At 44.5% G+C, this 21,735-nt stretch overlaps 1 protein-coding gene across 7 annotated transcripts in view; it reads left to right on the plus strand.

Moving 5' to 3' along the window:
* Nucleotides 1–21,735, plus strand: part of COL12A1 (collagen type XII alpha 1 chain) — a 149,696-nt gene that overhangs the window by 378 nt on the left and 127,583 nt on the right. For 6 of the 7 annotated variants that reach the window (XM_042463100.1, XM_042463148.1, XM_042463111.1 and 3 more), the window contains exon 2: nt 12,711–12,821. In XM_042463100.1, coding sequence (XP_042319034.1) covers nt 12,746–12,821 — 76 coding nt within the window. In that variant the 5' untranslated portion in view covers nt 12,711–12,745. Of the gene's footprint in view, nt 1–4,841; nt 5,030–12,710; nt 12,822–21,735 lie in introns of those variants that run through there. The other variant, XM_042463108.1, reaches the window with a different exon arrangement.

Consider the following 21,735-nt stretch of genomic DNA (forward strand, 5'->3'; position numbering starts at 1 on the left):
GCTTTTCTTTGAGCCCTTTTGGGGATGGCTTTGGGTGTTAGGACACAACACACACACACACACACACACAGACACAAGCTTTGAGAGGGAGCTTGAGCCCACTTTTGCCGCCCTTGCCCTGCCTCTCCATCCTCTTCCCAGGCAAGGAAGGTGGTGGGCACTGAGGAAGGGTTCCTCTGTCTGTGGATTCCTTGTGGTTGCCTCCAAGGGGACCCTCCTTTTCAATCCAGGGTGACCACCAGACCTCCTCCCCTCAAAAGAGGACGAAGATAAACATGTAGGACAGGACCAAGCGAGAAACCCTTGGAAATAGCAATCCAGGCTTCTTCCTCAAGGCTCCATATGGAGAGCATTTTTGAAATTCCTTTTTTTGGGCAGAAAGTTAAAATATGGAAAAGGAGGGTCTCTGGTCAGCCTGGCTATGCGAAGGGGACAGTTTCTTGTGCCTCACCCGGGAATTTGTGTCGTTTCTGTGGTTGTTGTGTGCCTTCATTTGGGACTTATGGCGACCTTCAGGTGGATTTAGGGTTTTCTTGGCCAGTTTCTTCAGAGGGGGTTTGCCCTGGCTGTCCTCTGAGGCCGAGAGAGTGGGACTCGCCCAAGGTTACTCAGTAGGTTTTGATGCTAGAGCAGGGACTCGAACCCTGGTCTCCAGAGTCGTACGTAGTTCAGGGCTCTAACTACCACACCAGGCTGGCTCTCATGGTTTGTGGATGGGGGGTAACCACTTCGTGCCTCCCCAGTGCTACCTCTGCTGGCTGTTGTTGTGTGCCTTCAAGACGTTTCTGACTTATGGTGACCTTAAGGCATGGATTTATATTTCTATCATGGGGTTTTCTTGGCAAGGTTTGTTCAGAGGTGGTTTGCTTTTGCCTTCATCTGAGGCTGACTTGCCCAAGAGTGGGTTTCCATGCCTAAAGGATGGATTCAAACCAAGGAGTCCAATGCTCAGACCATTACACCATGCTGTCTCACTGGTGGCAATTGACTGTCCTTATGGTAGACTCTCGCTTTGTGAATCTGGACTCAGTGGTGGTGCACCCCAAAATGCACGTTCAGTTGTTATTTAATGCTCCAGTTTGGGATGTTTTTGTCTTCTTCAGCCAACACTCCTGTACTCTCGCTTTGCTTCTTCCTTTCCCAATTGGTCCTGTTTGACTGTTAGGCTGCAGAAATAGGTTTGGCACCGCTTTAATTGCTCTGTTCTGGTGCCACAACAAGCTGCAATGCCCAGAATTCCATTGCATCAAGCCATGGCAGTTGAAGCGGTGCAAACCCGGATTATTTCTGCAGTGTGAATACAGTTCGAGCACATATTGTTTGTGTGCTTATTTTCCCCCTGGGGAAGAGAGACCGGCCTTTGCTAGGAATGCAAACACAGGAGTGTTGGGATTTATTTAACATTTGGAGGACTGCGTTTGCCTTTCCCACTCCCTTGGGGTCGCCAGCTGGTAATACCAACAAGGAGGGCTGAAAAGCTGGCCTGGTAGAGGAGAGTGAAGCAGGGCGAGCAGGTGTCCTCCCCACAAAGGAGGACAAGGCCCTGAAAAACGTAGGGTACTCCAGAAGAAAATGTAGGACGTTTCAGATGTAAAAACCATGATTCTTAGACCTACTCAAAATGGAGGGCTTTTTGGAATTGCTCCTGGACAGAAGGTTGAAATGGAGGACGTGTCCTGGAAAAGGAGGGCCAAGTCTGGGAATGAACAGAAGTGGCCTCCTCAAAGGTTTCCTGTCTTCCAGCAATGGTCTTTTGCCCTCCAGAGGTTGCAGAAGGTCGACGTCCAAAGCACTCCTCTATTCTGGTGGGAAACCTCTGGGCTTTTCCCGCCCAAAATAGCCCCACCTGCTGACCATGGAGGAAGGATGGAGTGAGGGGGCACTCTGCTGTGTTGCCCCCAGCCTTGTAATGCAAGCTAATGGCAGACTTCAGTCCCTTCAAGTAACCCTGCTCTTTCCAGAGTGATGGGGATCCAAGAGCTTGAACTGGGCTGGAGCTGGGCTGTAAGCCAGGGTGACCGGGTGTCCTCACCTCAAAGGAGGACAGGGCACCGCCAAATGGAGGGCATTGGAGGGGAAAATATAGGGGACTTGACTAAAGAAAAGTTCATACCTATTGGTCATGCTCAAAATGGACGTCGTTTGGGAATTCCTCCTGGGACAGAAAGTGGAAAGGGAGGACGTGTCCTGGAAAAGGAGGACGTCTGGGAGAAGAGGGACCTTGGGAACCAGGTGTCCAAATCTTCAAGGTGGACGAGGCATCCCAACATGGATGAAAAAATGAAAGGGACATGGCCAAAGAAAAGCTCAAAACACTCATAATATACACTCATGCTTCTTAGTCAGGCAACGAACAGCCCTATAATGTCCTCTGGTGGAAACCCCAAAGTGGAGTGAGGGGCCAGTCAGGAGCCCTGGGGCCAAGGCAGGGACAGGTCCCCTTTCCCCTGGCAGCTCCTCTGGACTTCCCCCAAGACTTCGGGGTTTCCAGACAGAGGCGCTGTCTGCCTGGGCATACTAGCCCCCCCCCGTGTGTGTGTGTGTGTGTGTGTATAGAGAGAACTCTTGTTGTTGTGTGGCTTCAAGTCATTTCCGACTTATGGAAAGTTTCTTCAAAGGGGTTTGCCATGGCTTTCCTCTGAGGCTGAGAGAGTGTGACTTGCCCAAGGTGGCTTTTCACGCTCGAGGTGGGCTTTGAACCCTGGTCTCCAGACTTGTAGTCCAACCCTCAGAGCACTACTCAGACCAGACTGGCTCCGCAGGGGACTCTGGAGAGGGACTCTTAGGACCATAGGCCCTCCCCAGCCTAAGGCAAAGGATCATGGAGTTTTCTTGGCAAGTCTCTTCAGTGGGGGTTTGCCCTGGCCCTCCTCTGAGGCTGAGGGGGGGGGGGACACGGGGGATGCCCAGCCTAAAGCAGCCCCTTGCCCCCCACTTTCTCCCTCCGGAGTCTCTGTGCTCCCGGAGCCAAGCGGCAGCCTGCGAAGGGAGTCCCTTGGCGGAAGAAGTTGCCAAAAGGAAGCCGCGCTGGACTACTCCCCAATGGCCAATGCATGGGGCTTACAGCAGGCTGACCAGGCGTCCTCCTTTTCCAGGACATGTCCTCCATGTCCTCCCAGCCTCCGTGGGGGAGAGGGAGGCCAGCCATGGGGGGGGGGCATCGGAGCAAAGACGGAGGGGGAAAGTGCCCCTCTTCTCCTTCTTCTTGCCATATGCTGAAGAGGAAAGACTTCGGGGAGACTGGAGAGACCCCATTAGACGCTCCCTTAGAAAGGTTTGGGGTGGGCAGGGATCCCTTTCAGAATGCATGTATGTCTCTTTGTGTGTCTTTGTGTTGTACGCCTCCAAGTCTTTTTTTAAAACTTAAGGCGACCCTCTCATGGGAGGGGCTCTTCTTTTGGAAAGGTTTCTTCAGAGGGGGGTTTGCTACATGGCCTTCCTCTGAGGCTGAGAGAGTGTGGCTTGCCCATGGGACAAGCCCAGTGGGTTTCAGGGCAGAACTGGGATTCGAACCCTGGTCTCCCAGAGTCCTAGCCCAACGCTCAAACCACCACCCAATGCTGCCTGTGTGTGTGTGTGTGTGTATCATTTTCCCCTTGTAAGACAGAACTTCGTAGGTAGGCAGATAGAGACAGAGGGAGAGAGAGAACTTCTGTGTATCACTGTAAAGTCAAAGGCTTTCATAGCCAGCATCCATAGTTTTTTGTGGGTTTTTCGGGCTATGTGGCCATGCTCCAGAAAAGTTTCTTCCTGACGTTTCGCCAGCATCTGTAGCTATTTTATATAACGTATATCACGTTATATAAAATAGACAGAGAGAACTTCAGAGAGAGAGAGACACACACACACACAGATAAGATAGATAAGAGATAGATGGGTGGATGGATGGATAGATGATTGAGATAGAGTTCTGTCTCTGTATAAAAGACAGACAAGGAGGCTGGGGAGTGCCTATGGCCCTAAGTCCCTCTCCTCAGTCGCCTGCGGAGCCAGTCTGCTGTAGTGGTCTGAGACTACAACTCTGGAGACCAGGGTTCGAATCCCACCTCCGGCGTGAAAAGCCACCTTGGGCAAGTCACACTCTCTCAGCCTCAGAGGAAAGCCATGGCACACCCCTTTGAAGAAACTTTCCATAAGTCGGAAATGACTTGAAGCCACACAACAAGAAATGGCTGGAAGGCACACAAACACACACACAGAGTCTATTTTATATAGAGGCAGAAGTTATCTATCTATATATTGATATATAGATATCCAAATAGTACTCTCTCCCCCCTCTCTCCGTGTGTGTGTGTGTGTGTGTTTGTATTTATAGGTATGGATGCTTTCTTTCTCTCTCTCTGCCTAGAGAGGGTATCTCTGTGTATTTGCATTGATAGATATGGGTAATTTCTGCCTGTCTCACTGTCTAAGGAGAGAGCCAGTAGTTTGGGCGACTTAGGGCGAGTCACACCCTCTCAGCCCCAGGGGAAGGCAATGGCAAGCCTCCTGGGGGGACGGGGGAGAAAAGAGTGTAGTGTTGTGTGTGTGTGTGTCCCTGCGGGGAGTGCCAGCAGCCAAGCCCTGTGCGGGGGGGAGGAGTGGGGACTCCTCATGCCCGAGGAATGCCGCGGAGGTATGCATGCCTTTCCAGCAGGCGCAGGGCAACGCCATAGCCCCCCCCCCTGGCTCCTCCTGCTCTTGGCTGCTGCTGCTGCTGCTGCTGGAGAGGGAGCTCAGAGTCAGAGCGCATCATCATCAGCATCATCCTCCTCCTCATCATCCCGTGGCAGCCGTCCACCTTTCCCCGCCGCCGCCGCCGCCGTTTCGTAACCGCTTCGGAGAGAGGAGCAGTCGGGAGCAGCGAGGCTCAGCCCCCTGGCTTTCTCTCTCTCTCTTAAGGCGCAAGGTTGGGGCGAGGCTCGTCTTCTTCTTCCCACTTGGAGAAGGCGCGGCGCCCGGGAAGAACTCAGGCTCCCATCCCAGACAGAGGGGCTGCTTGGACGCCTCCGGAGCCTCCAAGAGAGCATCCCCTGCTGGCCCCCCAAAGGTCTGTGCGGAATGAGTGGCAACGCATGGATGCCACCCCCTTTGCCAAGGGGAGACCTGCCCTCCATCCCCACCCTTGCTGCCCGGGAGAAGGATGGCTAAGAAGCATGCCTTTCTCTTTCTATAGACAGTGTGTGCTTTTCTTTCTTTCCGCTTCAAGGTGGCCAGACCTTGAAGGTCCTGCATTTCAAACGGTCCTCTGTTTGGAACAGGGCTAAGAGGAAGGCATTTCTCTTCGTGATAGTATTTTTGTTGTTGTTGTTGTTGCTTCAGGGTGACCAGACTGGGTCCTCCTTTCCCAGGACCTGCCCTCCATTCCAGCCTCCTGTGCAGGAGGGAGTTTCAGAAAAGGTCCTCCATTTGGAAGAGGACAAAGAAGCATGGATTTCTATTTCTAGGAGTGGGCTTTTGTTTTTTGAGGTTTTTTTCCCGGGTCCTGTCTGTGCCCCATTTTCCCCTTGGAAGGTCCTCCATTTTGCCCTCCTTTGGGCCCCCTCTGATGCGGAGGGAGGAAAGGGCAGCATCATCCCTCCTTTCCTCCTGCTGTGGGCAAGCCTTGTGGCGAGTGAGGTGTGAGGAGGGCTGTGGGGCTGGCCTTTTGCCTCCTAGGAGCCCCTCTTGCTCTGGGGTTGGCTGAGACTAAGCCAGGCGCCCACAATGGGGGTCCCTCCCAGGAGTTGCTCACTCACTGGAGGGCTCCCTCTCCCCTCCTCCTGTGAGGAGCCATGGAGGCTGGCTGGAAGGGCTGGGTGGGCTTGGGGTCTAGAGCTTCTTAGAAATGCCTTCCCTTCCCTCCCATTTCTCTTCTTCTTCTTCTTCTTCTTCTTGCCCACATTTCTTGGCGGTGGGTTGTGTGCCTTCTTCTCTACAATGGGACTATGGCTTAGACTAGAGGAGTCTTGATGGATGTGGGAAGAAGATGGGTAAAAAACCAAACTCATGGTTATCCCTCTAAAAATATTGCAGAAATAGTACTTCTTCAGTATGGAGGAGTCAGTGGTGGCTGTTTGTTTCCAAGTCGTTTCTGATTTAAGGCGGTGAACCCATCATGGGGTTTTCTTGGCCAGATTTGTTCAGAGGAGGTTTGCCATGGCCATCTTCTGAGGCTGAGAGAGTGTGCCGTGCCCAAGGTCACCCAGTGGGTTTCATGGCTGAGCAGGGATTTCTGTCCCACTTCTACAAATTAAAAACAACCACAGCAACAACCCAATTCTATCCCTGCTGGGTTGGCATGATGGCAAGCTTTCCCCCTTCCTCAGCCTCCCCTGGTCCTTTCACTCCTTATATGTCCCTTTCCAGCCTTTCGCTTGCAGAGGGAAAGGCACCCTTTTGCTCAATGCAAAGCGGAGAAGTTTTGAGCTGGGAGAGGAAGTGCTAGACAGAAACTGCACCAGACGGAGCTTTTATTTCAGTTATTGAATTATTATTGTTGTTCTTGTGCTCGATGTGAATTTTCTGACCGGGCCCCTGGGTGGCGATGCCAAAGCAAAGCCCTTTGTCACTCTTGCCCAGACTCACCGGACGTCCTCCTTTTCCAGGACATGTTTCCACTCCTTCCTTTCTGTCCAACAGGAATTTTGAAACTGTCATTTTGAGGAGCATGACAAAGAAGCATGAATTGACCACTTACATGCATGTTTTTAGCTTTTGTTTTATAATGTCCTCTTTTTTTTCTCTTCAATGTCCTACATTTTGTGGTATCTTGTCCTCTTTTGCGGTGAGGAGCTCTGGTCACCCTGCCCCTGTCAGGGCTGCCACGTTGGTCAATTGAAAGACTTGTTGTTGACAGCAGAAAATGTCAGTGAAATCCTGGGAATTTGGGATAGATTTATTATTATTATTATTATTATTATTATTATTTGGGGTAGGTCAAAGAGAGAGGGTTGGTGGTGGGCATTCCAGTTTTGGTGTCAGGGCGAAGAAAGCTGAAAAGTTGCTCAACTGTTTCTTGGTTGCACTGACTTTTTGCTGCGATGCCCAGAAGATGGCACTCTTGGCTCAGGGAAGCCAATGGGTTTCTCGCCCTCCCTTCCCTGCCCTGCCCTGCTTGAAACTTCTGTGAAGCAAATTTATACTACGTAAGATGTGGACCCCTTTCCAGGACATTTGGTTTCCTCCTTTGGTCCAACCATTAAATGCCTGAAGTTGGAAAATGTGAATGTCTGGATGCAGGAGGCAATTGCTAAAGTGGTCGGATTGCCCGCTTTCCAAGCAAAAAACTTTATGGCTTTATATGTGTCTCTGAAATTCTGGGTGTCGAGCTCTTGCAAAAAGCAATTCATTAGATAGCCATTAAAAAGATGGGTATGTCTATCGCCTCTTGAGTGTGTTTGGACAGGAACCAGGAAGGCATTGCCGAATCTTGTTGGTTTTCATATTGTGAATAGACCATTCTTTGGTTTGGGATAGCTGGTTGTTTTTTTTAACAAAGATATTTAAATAGGACAGAAATATTTATCCCCTTGAGCTATTAATCACCTAATGATTTATAATCAACTGAGTTGCTCTTTGTGCTTTGGTCTTGGCAACACACTGGTAATTGAAAGTTATTGCTTAATTACATGCACATTCTCTCTCTCTCTCTCTCTCTCTCTGTTTTATCAAGTCATGGTAAAAGGCATGCTGAGACTAGGTTTTATTTTATTTATTTTTTAATCAAAGAAACTTGGATGCTTCTTTTAGGCTGGAGGCTGATAGTTCTCATAATTTGGGCAATTTAAAGGCTTGGTGGTCTAGGCTTCATTAGACATCATTTTACACTTTCTCTCTCCCACAACCTTCAATAAAAAAAGGAGGAAACTCTGAAAGTTTGGTATCACCAGGTATGGAGATCACTTTAGACAATAGATCAGCCAAAGTATGTATACAGCAGCCTAGTTAGGTAGGTTTTCCTTTTCTTGCAGGGGGAAAGCACCCAGAAAACCAACTCTTTTTGTTAAGAGGGTGTAAAAGTTTCTTCTGTCAGATCCAGTGGAACTTAATTTAAGGAGGGGTCCATTCCGTCTAACAGAAACGTTTCCTATTAATTTCACTGTATTTTGCTGGATACACTGTCTGGAGGTTTGAGGCTTATCCTGTTCCCCACCATTTAGGCCCCTTGCATCTGCCAGTTTTTGTCAAAGAAATTTGGATCAAGGCCCAGCAGTCCAGTGTGGACCTGGGCATGCCATCAGCCTGGTGCTATTGGATGTTTATTCAGCAAAATTCAGAGATATGAATAGGACCTATTTCCAGTTGAATGTACATTGGATTACAGCATTAATCAGAATGGATTAAGGATACTCTCTTGGATTTTGGTCAAAGAATCTTATAAAGCAACATTAGTAAGTATTTGCTAGATACTGCCCAGTCTAGATCTGTGCTTCTCCAGTTGTTGAGCGTGGGGAACCAGTAATTTCCCTCTCCTCAATATATCAGGGACCAATACCATTTTTGTGCCCAACGTCTAAAGTTGTTTCTTTCTTTCCTAGAAATTTGCCAGGGACTGGCAGCCAGTGGCACTGGTGTCCATGGACCACCAGTTTGAGTAGCACTGGTGTAGATTTGATTCATACTGGCATATAAATCAGGAACTGACAGCAAAAATAGCTCTGTATAAAACAGAAATACGTATTGACTCTTGAAGCACAGAGGGAGCCCTGGTGGCACAGTGGTGAAATGCTGGTACTGCAGCCACAACGTTGTGAATTCTGTCCCAGAGGGCTCCAGGTTGACTCAGCCTTCCATCCTTTCATAGGTTGATAAAATGAGTGCCCAGCTTCTTGGGGGTAATTGGTTTACAGATTGTAAACTACTTAGAGAGTGCTTAATTCACTGTGAAGTGGTATAGAAATGTAAATGCTATTGCTATTGCTACAACACTGGAACCTAAATTCTTCTACCTGGATAGGTGGTGCAAATCTAACACTTTGGCACAGATACTCTTATTCTGAATAACTGTTCTTGATAGATGTGAGGAAAGGCAAGGAACTAAGCCTTGGATACCAGATATCTCACTAAAGCAGTAGTTCCCAACCTTCCTAATGCCACGACCCCTTAATACAGTTCCTCATGTTGTGGTGACCCAAACCCATGAAATTATTTTCGTTGCTACTTCATAACTGTAATTAAATAGGTGTATTCCAATGGTCTTAGGCGACCCCCATGAAAGGGTCATTCGACCCCCAAAGGGGTCCTGACCCACACATTGGGAACCACTGCACTAAAGACTTCCTTTTCCCTTAATTTAGGTTTTAACAGACTGTGCAGGATCTGCATTTTTATGCTTATCTATGCAGCGATCAGAACAAACAAAAATCCTTTTGGGGAGAGGGTAAAAAGTGAAATCTTGAGATTTTATTCTCCTCTCCTACTGGCTGTGCCTTCCTAAGAATACCGTACTATCCATCCTGTACTACATTCCATACATTTTCAAGGCATGCAGAAAACCACTGCCTTCCCAGTGAGTGGGGCCAGTTAATAAATTCTTTTCAGAGTAGTTCAAAGAATTTCAAGAGGACTGCTCCAGATTTGCAGCCAGTTATTTTTACTTCTAGATGGATGTCATCTCTTGTTGCCTACTCCCCTCCCTTCATCCTACATTCTAGAGTTGTTCTCCCACTCTGAGTATATGAACAAAGGGATTGGGCTATGTCAGAGGGCTACTTGCCTGGAGTGTCAAGTTTCAGTGGTATGTGGCATCCTCTCGTGTCTAATTTGTTTCAGACTTTGTTGGGTGGGAAGATGGGGTCTAAGCAGATACACGTTTGTGCGTAGATCAATTTTTAAATGCATTTATTACAGCAATCAAACTACTCTGAGGCTTACAAAGTCATTTGTAGCTAAGTGGTTCTACAGTTGTGAGAAAGGAGCCAAATGAAATCCCAGCTGAATGAAGAACTAGACTTGATTTGGTGCAGAGATGAAGAGGAGAGGATGTGGGGAACAACTTCTGAATTAGCCATCACTGGAGCACAGTATTTGCTTCTGCATTTCCTCTGGAGCAGCAGGGATGATGGAAAGAATGAAATTCCACACCACTTCTATGATCACACTCCCTGCTTAAAGCAATTTTGATCCCTGCTCCTGTTGCTGTTGGCTTGCATGGGAGAAAGAGACAGGCTGCATTAACTACTTCTGTATCAGTGGGGTTTTTTTTAAAGGATATATGTCCATGAAGGTAGAAGCATTAACAACAACTGCATTACAACTTTCCTGGAATAATTGTGTCAATTTGTAAAGTGAAGCAGTTTTTTAAACGGGTTTCCAGCAACATTAAAAAAAAAAAGTTTGCATATATTGTGGCATTTTGTTAACATTTGATGTGTGTGTTTATTTCATATTGGCGGGTTACAAACGGTCCATTTGAGGCGGGCGCTGCAGCCGCCCCTTTCCCTGCTGTAATCAGGGCCTCAGTGTCTAGAGGGCAGCCGCGGAGGCCCTGATCCACCCGCTTTGTCAGGCCTGCGGGGAAGCGGCAAAAGGCCCCTTCCCCGCAGCCTGGAAAGGGGTGTCCTTGGGGCTTCAAGCCCAAGGGGGAAAAAAAAAAAAAAAAAAACCAAACCCCCTGCAGCGGTGGGGAGGAGGAGGCCCCTTTCTCCTTTGGTCCGTTGGGCGCAGCCATGTGAAGGCTGCGCCGAGCGGACCAAACCAGGAAGGAGCTTCGAAACGAAGCTCCTTCCTGCTCTGTGCTAAGGGCGCACTAAGCGCCCTGGCGCAGAGTGAGGACGTCACATCCGCGCCGCCCCGTATAGAGGCGGCGCGGTCGTGACGTCTTCATCGCAGCGGCCATGTGGAATGGCTGCCGCCATTTTGTGCTCGCAGAGCGCGCACTAGGGTTAGGGGGATGCAGAAGCACCGCCCCTTTCTAACCCTAGTACGCACTCCGCACATACTTTCCTGCCCGTTTGTAACGGGCCATAGTCCCCTGGATCATTCTTTTTAGCTGGCATTGTATATTACAAATTTGGAAATGTCACCACTATATTTTTGCCACCATGTTGACAAAACTGTTGATGAGGAAGGAGGCAGTTAGTGGTGGATGACAAACAAGCACCACACCCTTGATGTCCAAAGGAAATGGAAACACAACAGCAACATCAGTAGTAGCTGTTACCCTTCTCTACCACTAGTCATGCCTTCCTAAGGACACCATACTACCCACACAGTGCTATTTGTCTGTCTGACACCTTGTGGGAGAACGGCAATTTTTTTTTTAATAATCTTTATTAGTTTTTTTTAAATAAGAATTAAAAACATAAATTATCAAAAGGCACAAAATATACAACATAAGCCAATGTGTTATTTATAGCTCGTAAAGAATAATAAACAAAATATTTCATATTATCTTCTGCTTCCTTCTTTCCATTGAATTTTGTCTGTCAGCTTATATTATATTAATATCTCCAGATAATGTAAACTATAAGTCACTTAAACTTATATTGAACATAAATATAAACATATCTCACCTATCAAGAGGTATTCATGATCTTTGCATGATTGTAATGCTTATCCGCTTCTAATATAGTAAATGTCCTTATCCCGATTCTCATTATCCATTTGATTACTCCAGATTGATCGTAATGCCCTTTCCCCATTTTGTTTTCAGAAATTCAATCAGTGGGCTCCATTGTTTTACAAATTTACTCATAGATTTCTTTGGAATTAAATGTGTTAGTTTATCAATTTCTATAATCTCGTACAATTTCATCAACCAATCATTTAGATTTGGTATTGTTTTCTGTTTCCATTTTTGTGCATAAATAATTCTTCCCACCAAATTCATATAGAACATAATTTCCCCATATTTTTGTTCCAATTTTTCATCTGGGATTATGTTCAGTAAATACATTTTGGGGTCCTTATCTAATTTTATTTGTAGGATAGATTGTATCAATTTATGTATTTTATTCCAATATTTTCTTGCCATCACACATCTCCACCACATATGAAATAATGTACCTGTTTTTTTCCTCACATATCTTTTTAACATTTTTAAACATCTTTGACATTTTATAAGGTGTGTGGTAACATCGAAGATATATTTTATAATAATTTTCATTGTAATTAGCACTTAATGTATACTTTAGCCTTTCCTCCCATGTTTTTTCCATTGGTCAAGATTTATATTTTGTCTTATTTCTTGCGCCCATTTCACCATTTGTGTTTTTATTTGTTCATTCTCTAACTCAGTTCTTAAAAGTAATTTATAAAATGGTAATTCTTTTAAATACTTCCTTCAGAGTCCCAATACATTTTTTTAAAATAAAAAGGCTGTGGATGAGCATGCATCACCAGTTTCTCTGCCCCAAAGGTCACTGGGCAAATTTCTTTTGAGAAAAGGGCAACTGTAAAGCCAAATCCATCTGGAGGAATTCAACTGTCCACCCCTGCACAGTCTCATTCACACTGATGCAAAAAGGGTTTGCACACATGCATCTTTCCCCCTTTCATTGCCAAAGACATAAACAGCAGCAGCAGCAGCTGTTGATTATAAGAGCTCCATGGCTTTCAAGTCTAGATGCTTTCACTTGGCTTTGTGCTTGTGTGTGTGTATGTTGGAAAGAAGATGGACTTGGATAAACAAAGTGATTTGGAGCTTTCTCTCCCCCTCTGTTGCTGCTTGACTCTCTGTCCTCTCTATTCCCTTTTAACATTTTTGGCAGTCTGTGCTGATTCTGTGTCTCCTCCTTTTCTCCTCATAGAGTCCTTCATGTGGTTGTGATCCAAAACAGCAGCAATGAAGATAAGGCTCTCTGCCGCAGCAGTAGCTGCCCTATGTGCAGCTCTTCTTCTCTGCTCAATAGAGGCTGAAGGTAAACATTCCTTTCTTTATTTCTTCAAAGAGATGGTGCAGAATTATTCAAGACAAGAAATTCTTTCTGAGTGGAACTTCTTCATTTTCTTTTCTCTTTCTCTCTCTTCTCCCTGTGCTTTCCTTTTCTTTTTGTGGTTTGTTTATTTCCAGCTGTATAGCTCTTCTCTCTTTTCCTCTTCTCCCTTGTCTTCCTTGTGTGTGCTGTCCACTGGATGTCCCTTACAACAGGACCTGGCCTTCCATGCTCTACTTCTTTCTATCCCTTCCTCCCAAAGGCTGAATGCTCAGGGAGAAGGAAGATACCTGTGCAAACTTGAAATTTCTCCTTAATAAGCAGGAAAAACTCTGGAGAACATGTACACACCCTCCTGATGTTTAATTGCTTTCTTTTGTACTATTGGATGCATTAAAACACACACAAGCACATATTTTATTTCTTTTAAAACCCACTATAAAATAAAGCACTCCAACAGAACCTGGCTGCCTGTGTATTTTGTTTGAAATAAGATAAAAGTTGGGTGTGGTTGTGGGTGGGGTCTTTGCTGTTGGGTCACTCATGTGGGATAGCCAGGCCAGGGAAAAGCTCCTATTTAGGGAAAGAGAGCCTGCACTCTTAACAACATACAACTTCGCCACTTTTTGTTCCACACAGAATATATTGGCCATCAAGTGTTGTAATCTTAACAATTTGGAATGTTTGTGCCTTAGTTTCTGGAACTTCTTTCTCTCTTTCCCTCTCTCCAAATACCAATCTCTTTTTTCTCACTCACTTATGTCCAGAGAAAATTTCCCCCTCTCACTCCACCCTATCTCTCTTTTCCACCCATGTGTTCACATCACTGCTGTTGAATAATATGGGATGTGGCAATCCCCAGGTAGTTGAATTTGCAGCTCCAAAGCTTGTCTATATAGAGAGCTCGCTATAATAAATGAGACAATTCTTCCTCTTGGGTGCTAGATGAGATCTCTTTAGTGCTATTGTCCTACAATTTTCATATAATTTTATAGGGAAACCATTTTCTGCCATTCACAACCCTTCTGTGTCTTCACTTCCACTTTCCACATCTTTTTTTCTTGCTTGAACAAACATTTAGGAGGGAGAGTCAGAAGAAAGGTAGCATAGGCACACAGCATCTTTTGACCAGCACCTCTAGTAGCAACATTCCAGATGCTTTTTTTCTTTGAATGCAGAGAGGAACACTCTCCTGATGCTTTTAATGACGTATCAAAGCCAGCAGAATTTAGGAGAGTGTCAGGTTTATCACATGGTGGTGGTTGGTGGCTTCCATTCCAGTCAGAAGTGAATGTGCTCTTGGTGCCTGTCTGAAATTTAAGGTTCTGGACTTTATTACAGTGATCCCTTCCCTTACGTGGGTGATCCGTTCTGGACACCTCGCATAAGGGGAATTCCATGGATTCTCAAGCCCCATTAAAGATAATGGGGCTCGTGCCCTAGGAGGCATGTGCGGCATTATCTTTTCCAGCGTGTGGCGCTGCTTCTACTGGTGCAGCTTTCAGCATATGCTGGAAGCAGTGTATGGCATGCCCACATATGACATGGGTACACTGTACTTGAGAAAAGAAAGCTGGGAGAGTAGTAGCTTTTTCCATGCTGCACTGCATGCCCTTGTAGCACTTCTGTTCTCTTCCTGAGGGGAGAAGGTCTTCAAAGTGTGCGTTTTGCTGAATGGAATAATATCTTTAGCAAAAGGCACACTTTGATTACTGTCTCTCTTTGGGAAAAGAACATAAGTGCTACGCTGGCATGTGGAGTGGCACAGAGAAAACTGCTACTCTCCTGATTGGTTTTGTCTTTCTTTTCTTATGCTGTAAAGTATTCTGTCAAAGATGTTGAACCATAATTGCAAAATGGGATCAGTAGCTTGGGCGGGTTACAGACCGCCATTTTGGACGTCCTCAGGACGTCCCAGTTTGAAAAAGGGGCGTCTCTTCTAGACGCCCCTTACCCTGTTATGGACATAGTCCCTAACAAATGGTGGCGGCCATTCCATATGGCCACCGCCATTTTGACATAATGGACACTCTGCATCCACATGTCGCATGGAGGAAATGACCCTGCAAGTGCACGCTTTGGTACTTGCGGCGTCTCTTCCGGGTTGCCGGAAGGAGCGCGATTTTTGTGCTCCTTCTTTGCAGTGCAGAGGAGTTGCGTGGTTTGGCTGCTGCGACTCCTCCACGCTGCAACCGGCAGCGGCCCAAGACCGCCCCTTTTGGGCGGTCTGTAACGGGCCTTGGATAGTTCTTTTAAAGTCTGGACTAAAATACAGAGCAGATTCCACTGCCAGATGTACATGAAAGCCACAAGTCACCACTCCATCTATATATCTGATATGTGTTTGTGTGATTTGAATATACTCTGGAGGTCTCATGCTGAAGATGTAACCTCCAGTTGTGTTCTGTGAAGTGTCTGAGGATCACTTCATGCAAACGGTATTTTTCATTTGACATTATTCATCAGAATTTATTGCAAATTTGCTCCATGCATTTCTTTGGGTATGTAATTTTCAGACATTTTTTTTTTTTTTTTGTATCTAGTTTCAAACCAATTTTGGATGTTAAAACTATAGTCCTTGTTTTGGTCATTTCTCATCTTAACAATTTTATTCTCCTTTTCTCTGGCTTTCCTCTCTCTCTGGCTTTCCCTCAGGCTCCTTACCACATCCAGAACTTTGTTACCTCAGACATTCACTCCTGTTTCTTCTGCTGTGATCAGACTTTATAATGTAAGCACCTTGAAGTAGGGAACCTAACTATTTCCATGTGTGCTTATGTTATAAAGTACCACGTACTTTTATGGTGCTCTTTACATAATTATATGAATGACATTTTCAAGTTGTAGCCAATATACATGTTTTAGAGTACCTACAAAATCAGTTCAACATAGCAGTGTAAGAAGTTACATAGTGTTGTCTTCTCCACAACCAAAATGATGCCTGCATGAATCAGTCCAGACACTGAGGGACATAGAAGGTGAATGGTCTGATGCATCCCTGATCTTGATCTGTATCCTGAAATATAAAACGCTAGTGGCTGTGATGCAGGGTACATCTACGCTGTAGAAATAATGCAATTTGGTACCATGTTAAGTGCTGTAGCTCCATCTTATGGAATCCTGGGATTTGTAGTTTTACAAAGTCTTTAGCTTTCTGTGCCAAAGTGTGCTGGTTCCTCACAAAACTACAAATCCCAAGATGCTTTCGGATGGAGCCATGGTGTCAAACTATGTTATTTGTACAGCGTACATGCACCCACTGTCTGATGGATAACTTTTGACAAGTTATTAAACCATGATCATGTATCATATGAACCTTACCCTCATCTACAACTTTACAGAATGTCAGTTTACAGCAGAGGTCAATTTAAATGAATAAAACTGGATTTCAAAAGCTGTTTTGATTATGGTGGGAGAAGGAAATCAAAGGATTGTAAGGAGTTTGTTGCATTCATGTGCAGTGATTTACATGTTCTAGCAAAGCTCATAAGGGCTGTTTGAAGAAAGAAATGCTTTAGATACAAGGGAGGTTGAGAGGGTAAAATAGTATATATGTGTTACATTCAGAAAGCCTGTTTTTTTTGGGGGGGGGGGGGCATGTATGACCTGTCACTATGGATTTATCCCAAACCTTCCCATCATATCATGGAACAAACATCAGACCTTTCCCCACATTTCATGGGAGAGAGTGGCAACCATGTTCTGCCATCTCTCTCCCAACAAGTCTGATGAGGAAAAAATCCCTGCTGGAGATTTGGGCCCCATGACATTTGTTCTGGCTACAGCTGAAGACACCAAGGAAAGTGGGGAGGAAGCCACTTACATATGGAGAAAGCATGATGAAGATATTCTGACATACAAGAGTGCAAAATGAAAGTGTCAGAAGCAACCTGTTGCCATTTTTATGGATCTGGATCAAGTACATATGGGGGTAACGTTTATTTCCTTTTTACAAAACCTACAGTTAGTCAAAATCCTTTATTAGGACCAAAATAGTACTCTTCATCAAGGCTAGAATCTGATATGAAAAACTGCAGGGATTAGAAAAAGAGGAGTTAAAAACTTCTGTAAATTAGGCCAAATATTTTAGCCATAAATTGTATTTAGACTGTTCTCAAGGCAGAAGTTTCAAATTACGTTTAGAATTCTGGAGTGAAGAAGCAATGGCTGGACACCCTTTTTAAAAACAAAATGCTACTGTAATTAATAGATCGGTCGCTGGCCTTAAGTGAGATGGAGGAATTCCTGGACAGACAGAGAACTGAAATAAATAAAAACAAGGTTTTTTTTCTTTTTCTTTTTGTTCTTTTGGCTAGTTCTTGAAAACTTGTACATAATTTTGTAACATTTTGGTTGCTCTGTAATTGTTCAGGCTGTTGCTTCTGATATTTTTTTTTTTGTTCTGATGGACACACAATTTCCTTTCCTTGTTATGTATTTGTCATATGCAAGTTGCTTGTGAGCTTTTTGGAACTTTTTGCTAAAGGACAAACTATATGTAAATGAGTAGGTGTAAAATTTCTATCCACTCATGACTTGAAATGTCTGACCTGTGCTTATGTTTGGTTGTAATCATTCCCTCAGTTCCCTGACCACTGACCACAGAAGTCAGTGAGACTGGTACAGAGAAGAAGCTTTTGGTTTTTGGTTTTGTTTTACATGCAGATCTGGTTCATTTTTCTCCTGAAACTCCAGCTGGCTCCTGTTTTTATTATAGGTTGCAACAAATGGGAAAACTTGGAATCCCACAAACACCACAGAATTGTTACTCTGTGAGGGTATTATCCTTGCTACAGACTTAAACTGGTTAAAAAGCAATTCCTTCAACCCAAGGAATTCTAGAAGCTGTTGTTTATGTAATTCCTTGGAGAAAAGTATTGTTGTTGTTGGTTCTGACTTATAGTGACCCTAAGATGAACCTATCAAGGGGGTTCCTTAGCAAAATTTGTTCAGAGAGGTTTGACTTTGCTTCCTCTGAGGCAGAGAGAGTGTGACTTGCCCAAGATCACTCAGTGGGTTTCATGGTTGAGCGGGGATTTGAACCCTGGTCTCCAGTGTCATAGTCAAACCACTTGACTGTGCTAGCTCTTGAAAACTGTAACTAAAACTAGTGGAAGTTTGTAATGTAGAAATAATGTTTAGAAGCCCTCAAGCAATATACTTAGTTTCAAAGGCATGGTGGTAATTATGTAATTACTGCTACTAATAATAAGAAACAAGAGAAATATAAAGGGGGGGGGGGGGGAGGAGGAGGAATAATAAGTATGTAGCAGCTCATTCTGAGCTGGCTTTTCATGGTGGAATGGACATGAAATCCAGTGAATTAAGGCCGTGTCTTTGAAAGGATCATGCAACCTGCCCAGCTGTTGGCAGTTGTAGAAATGGAGGCTCCAATTGCCTCATGTCCCACAGTATGCATACATAGAGAAAGACTATTACAAATTGGCATAATTATTTTCCGATACAGTCATTGCTGGGGGTGGGCTCTTTCACACTACACAGTTATAGCACTTTTATAGCACTTTAACTGCTATGGCTGCATCTTGTGGAATCCTGTTTTATTTGAGTAGGCACTTAAAATCTTGTGAGTGACTTCGGGTCCCTTTCTGGGAGAAAGGTGGCATAAAAACGGAACTCTCTGGTAGCCAGTTGGGAGCGCTTTGACAGAGGATTCTAAATGCCACACCAAACTACAAATCCGAGGATTCTATAAGGTGGAACAATGGCAATTAAAGTGAAACCATAGTGTTGCAGTTCTGTTAGTAGAAAAGTACCCTGTTACAGCAGCTTGCTTGATGTTATTACACTTTGTAGAAGATTCTTAACTGAATAGTTCTAGAGACAGTATCTAATGCCACTCCCTGTGCAAATTTTCTTCTTCCATGGAGGAGTGGGAGAATGTAAAGGTATATGATCATGAAATAAAGCCATCCTTGGTTACTTAAACTTCATGGACAAATTACTTATTTTGCTTAAAATTCCTGCTAGCTTTCCTAGTTGGGTGATTCTCGGAGTTGTAGTCCAACAAAGTTTTTTTTCCCAAAGTAGTGCTGTACACTAGAGAAAGCAATGTGATGTGGTGAATTATGGTGATCAGGGTTGAAATCCCCGTTCAGCCATGGGAACCCACTGGATGATTTTGGGTGAGTTACACTATCTCTGCCTCAAAGAGAGGCAAGGGAAAACCCCTTGTGAACAAATCTTCCCAAGAAAACCCCATGATAGTTTTGCGTTAGGGTTAGGGCTGCTATACATTGGAAACAACCTGAAGGCACACAACAACAGTGTTATGCAGTTTATCCTGTTGAATTCATTGGGGGCTGCTCACAGTCAGAGCTACTATGTCTGCATAACACAACACTTTGATATAGTTCTAAGTTGTGTTTAGTGTCACTAGATCATGCTGGGGAGTGGGAGTGAGGAGTGATGCTCAAGGCCTTCCTGGTGTTGTTGAACTGCAGCTTTCAATAGTTATTACCATTAGCTATGTGTACTTGGTTTTATGGCACCTGTAGTCCAACAAAACTCGAGGGGCTACACTTGGCACAATCTCTTTCTTTTTCTTTCCCCCCCCATTGGGGGGGGGGAATTGTTAGTATGTCTGTCAGAGATTTGTAAAAGTCCAGCTCAGGGATTCATCAACTCAGTGAGAACTAAGGCAATAACAAAGCTTTTGGGTGGTAGCTTCCATGTAGTTGCAACCACTTAGGAGACAAAAATGGGCTGGATCTCCATGGTTTGTGTTTCTGTGTGCCTGCATGTGTTCATGCATCTAGGGGAATGTCTGAAGGGATCTAAAATTCTGCTTGCAAGGAGAATAACACCTGAAGGGGACTATGAATGATATGTCCTGCATGCACATGCAGACATGCAGCAGAACAAGTCGAACTTAAATATAGCAGTATTGACAGTGTACTGATGATACACAGTAGATTTGGTGTTGGCGATAGTTAGCCTTATGAACATTCTAGGGAATATCCAGTGTCTTAAAAGACAAACACCATCACAGTTTTTCCACACTGTATCCATATTCTCTCTCTCTCTCTCTCTCTCCATGTGTTATGAACTAGATGCTTTACTTTTACTATTTTCTTTTTCTTTATTATATTGTGTTGCTTTTCAGACACAATGGCTGAGATCTTGTGTAAATCTAGCAGAGCATAAAATGGCTGAGATCTTGTATAAATCTAGCAAAGCATAAAATGCTACAAATCTAGCAGAGCATTAAATGCCACAAATTACTACCAGCCAAACCAACACAGTAATGTTGGTTTGGCTGGTATCTTCTCAGTGCACCCCAAAGGCAATCAGTGGTCATTCTGGTCAGGGCAGTGAGTGTGGATGCTTCACCCATTCACTGATCGGTCTTTAAGCCGGCTCATTGTGCTTCAGTTGAAGAGGGAATTTTGTTTATAAGGCAGAACTGGATGCCTTCTTACATGCAATAAATGCATCACCAAGAATTACAGGCTTATGTCCTAACAGGCTTATCTCCTTTTAATGGCCGGGCTTCTTTTTTAATTTCTAATTCTTTACTTGTGAAGTAAAGGGCGGATGAGTGTGGTGAACTGGTCCTGATGCTTGGCTGTGACCAAACAAATGCGGTTCATCGGTCAATCAGGGATTGATGGATGACGGATCCAGACCTCATGCATTGGAGCCAACCCTATGATATAGCTGTTATATAATAAAGTTGTGGCCTTTTTTCTTCCAACTATTTGTGTTTGTGGTCATTCCTATGGCGGCTCCCTTCCATGACAACTGTAGTTTTGTGAGATGTGTAGCCTTCATTATCAGAGAGCTCTGGTGCCATAATAAACTACAGTTCTGAGAATTTCATAGCATTGAGCCAGGGCAGTTAAAGAGGTGCCAAACTGGATTATTTCTGTAGTGTGGATGCAGTCATAGATACAATGCCCCCTTTGCAGTTTAGGAGATCATCACACTGAGGGTAAGGATGGGAGCACAGCAGATTACTCCCATCTGATTCGCACAATCGGGGCAAAGATTATCACACCCCATGCGCTTCTCCTGTTCTTCCCCATCAGTGAAATGCAATGGACCCATCATTTGATATTAATGAAAACTCTTGTTAGTACCAAATGGCGAGTCCATTTCACTTTACAGATGGGAGAAGAACAGGAGAATCATGTGGGATGTGATAATCATTTCCTTGATTGCATGAACAGAATGAGAACAATCCACTTTGCTCCCATCCTTATCCCTCTGTGTGATCATTAGATCCTGCAACACATTGAATCCCATGCATCCCTCAATCTTTCAGTTTGTTTAGTTTCAAAGTAGCAATACTGTATATGGCATGCATTTGCTATTTAAATATTAGGAAACAACAAAATTTAGAAACATGAAAATGCACACAATCCATGATACATATTTTTTGTGACATGCAAACAGTCCTTGGCAGACTGAACCCAGTGCTTTTGTAAGTATTGTTTTCCTGTTTCATTATTCACATAAATTTCTTACCAAACAGACAACAGTTGCCCCTCCGTTTTCATGGGGGATTCATTCCGGATCCCCCCCCCCCCCCCAACACAAAATAGCCCCCCCCCCTAGAATGAAAAACCCCCCCCCCCTCGTTTTGTTCCCCTTAATTTGCTGCCCACAAACAGGCAAGGGATGCAGACTCCAAGTCCACGAAAACCGAGGGGAGACAGTACAGTATAATCTGTAACCTGTAAGCACACTCTTGTTTTTTATTTATCTTTATTGCAATTGTCAGTATTGCCAAACCAATATTTTTAACATGCAGCCTAATAAAAAGCCCATGTTCTTTATCTTATCACGTCAGAAAATGTTTTTAAAACAAACAGTGATGCTAACTGGATAGATACTAACTACTGATTGCTGATTTTGGTGAGTGATATATGGAGGACAA

The sequence above is a fragment of the Sceloporus undulatus genome, chromosome 1, assembly GCF_019175285.1.
Source record: "Sceloporus undulatus isolate JIND9_A2432 ecotype Alabama chromosome 1, SceUnd_v1.1, whole genome shotgun sequence".
NCBI classification, from domain to species: domain Eukaryota; kingdom Metazoa; phylum Chordata; class Lepidosauria; order Squamata; family Phrynosomatidae; genus Sceloporus; species Sceloporus undulatus.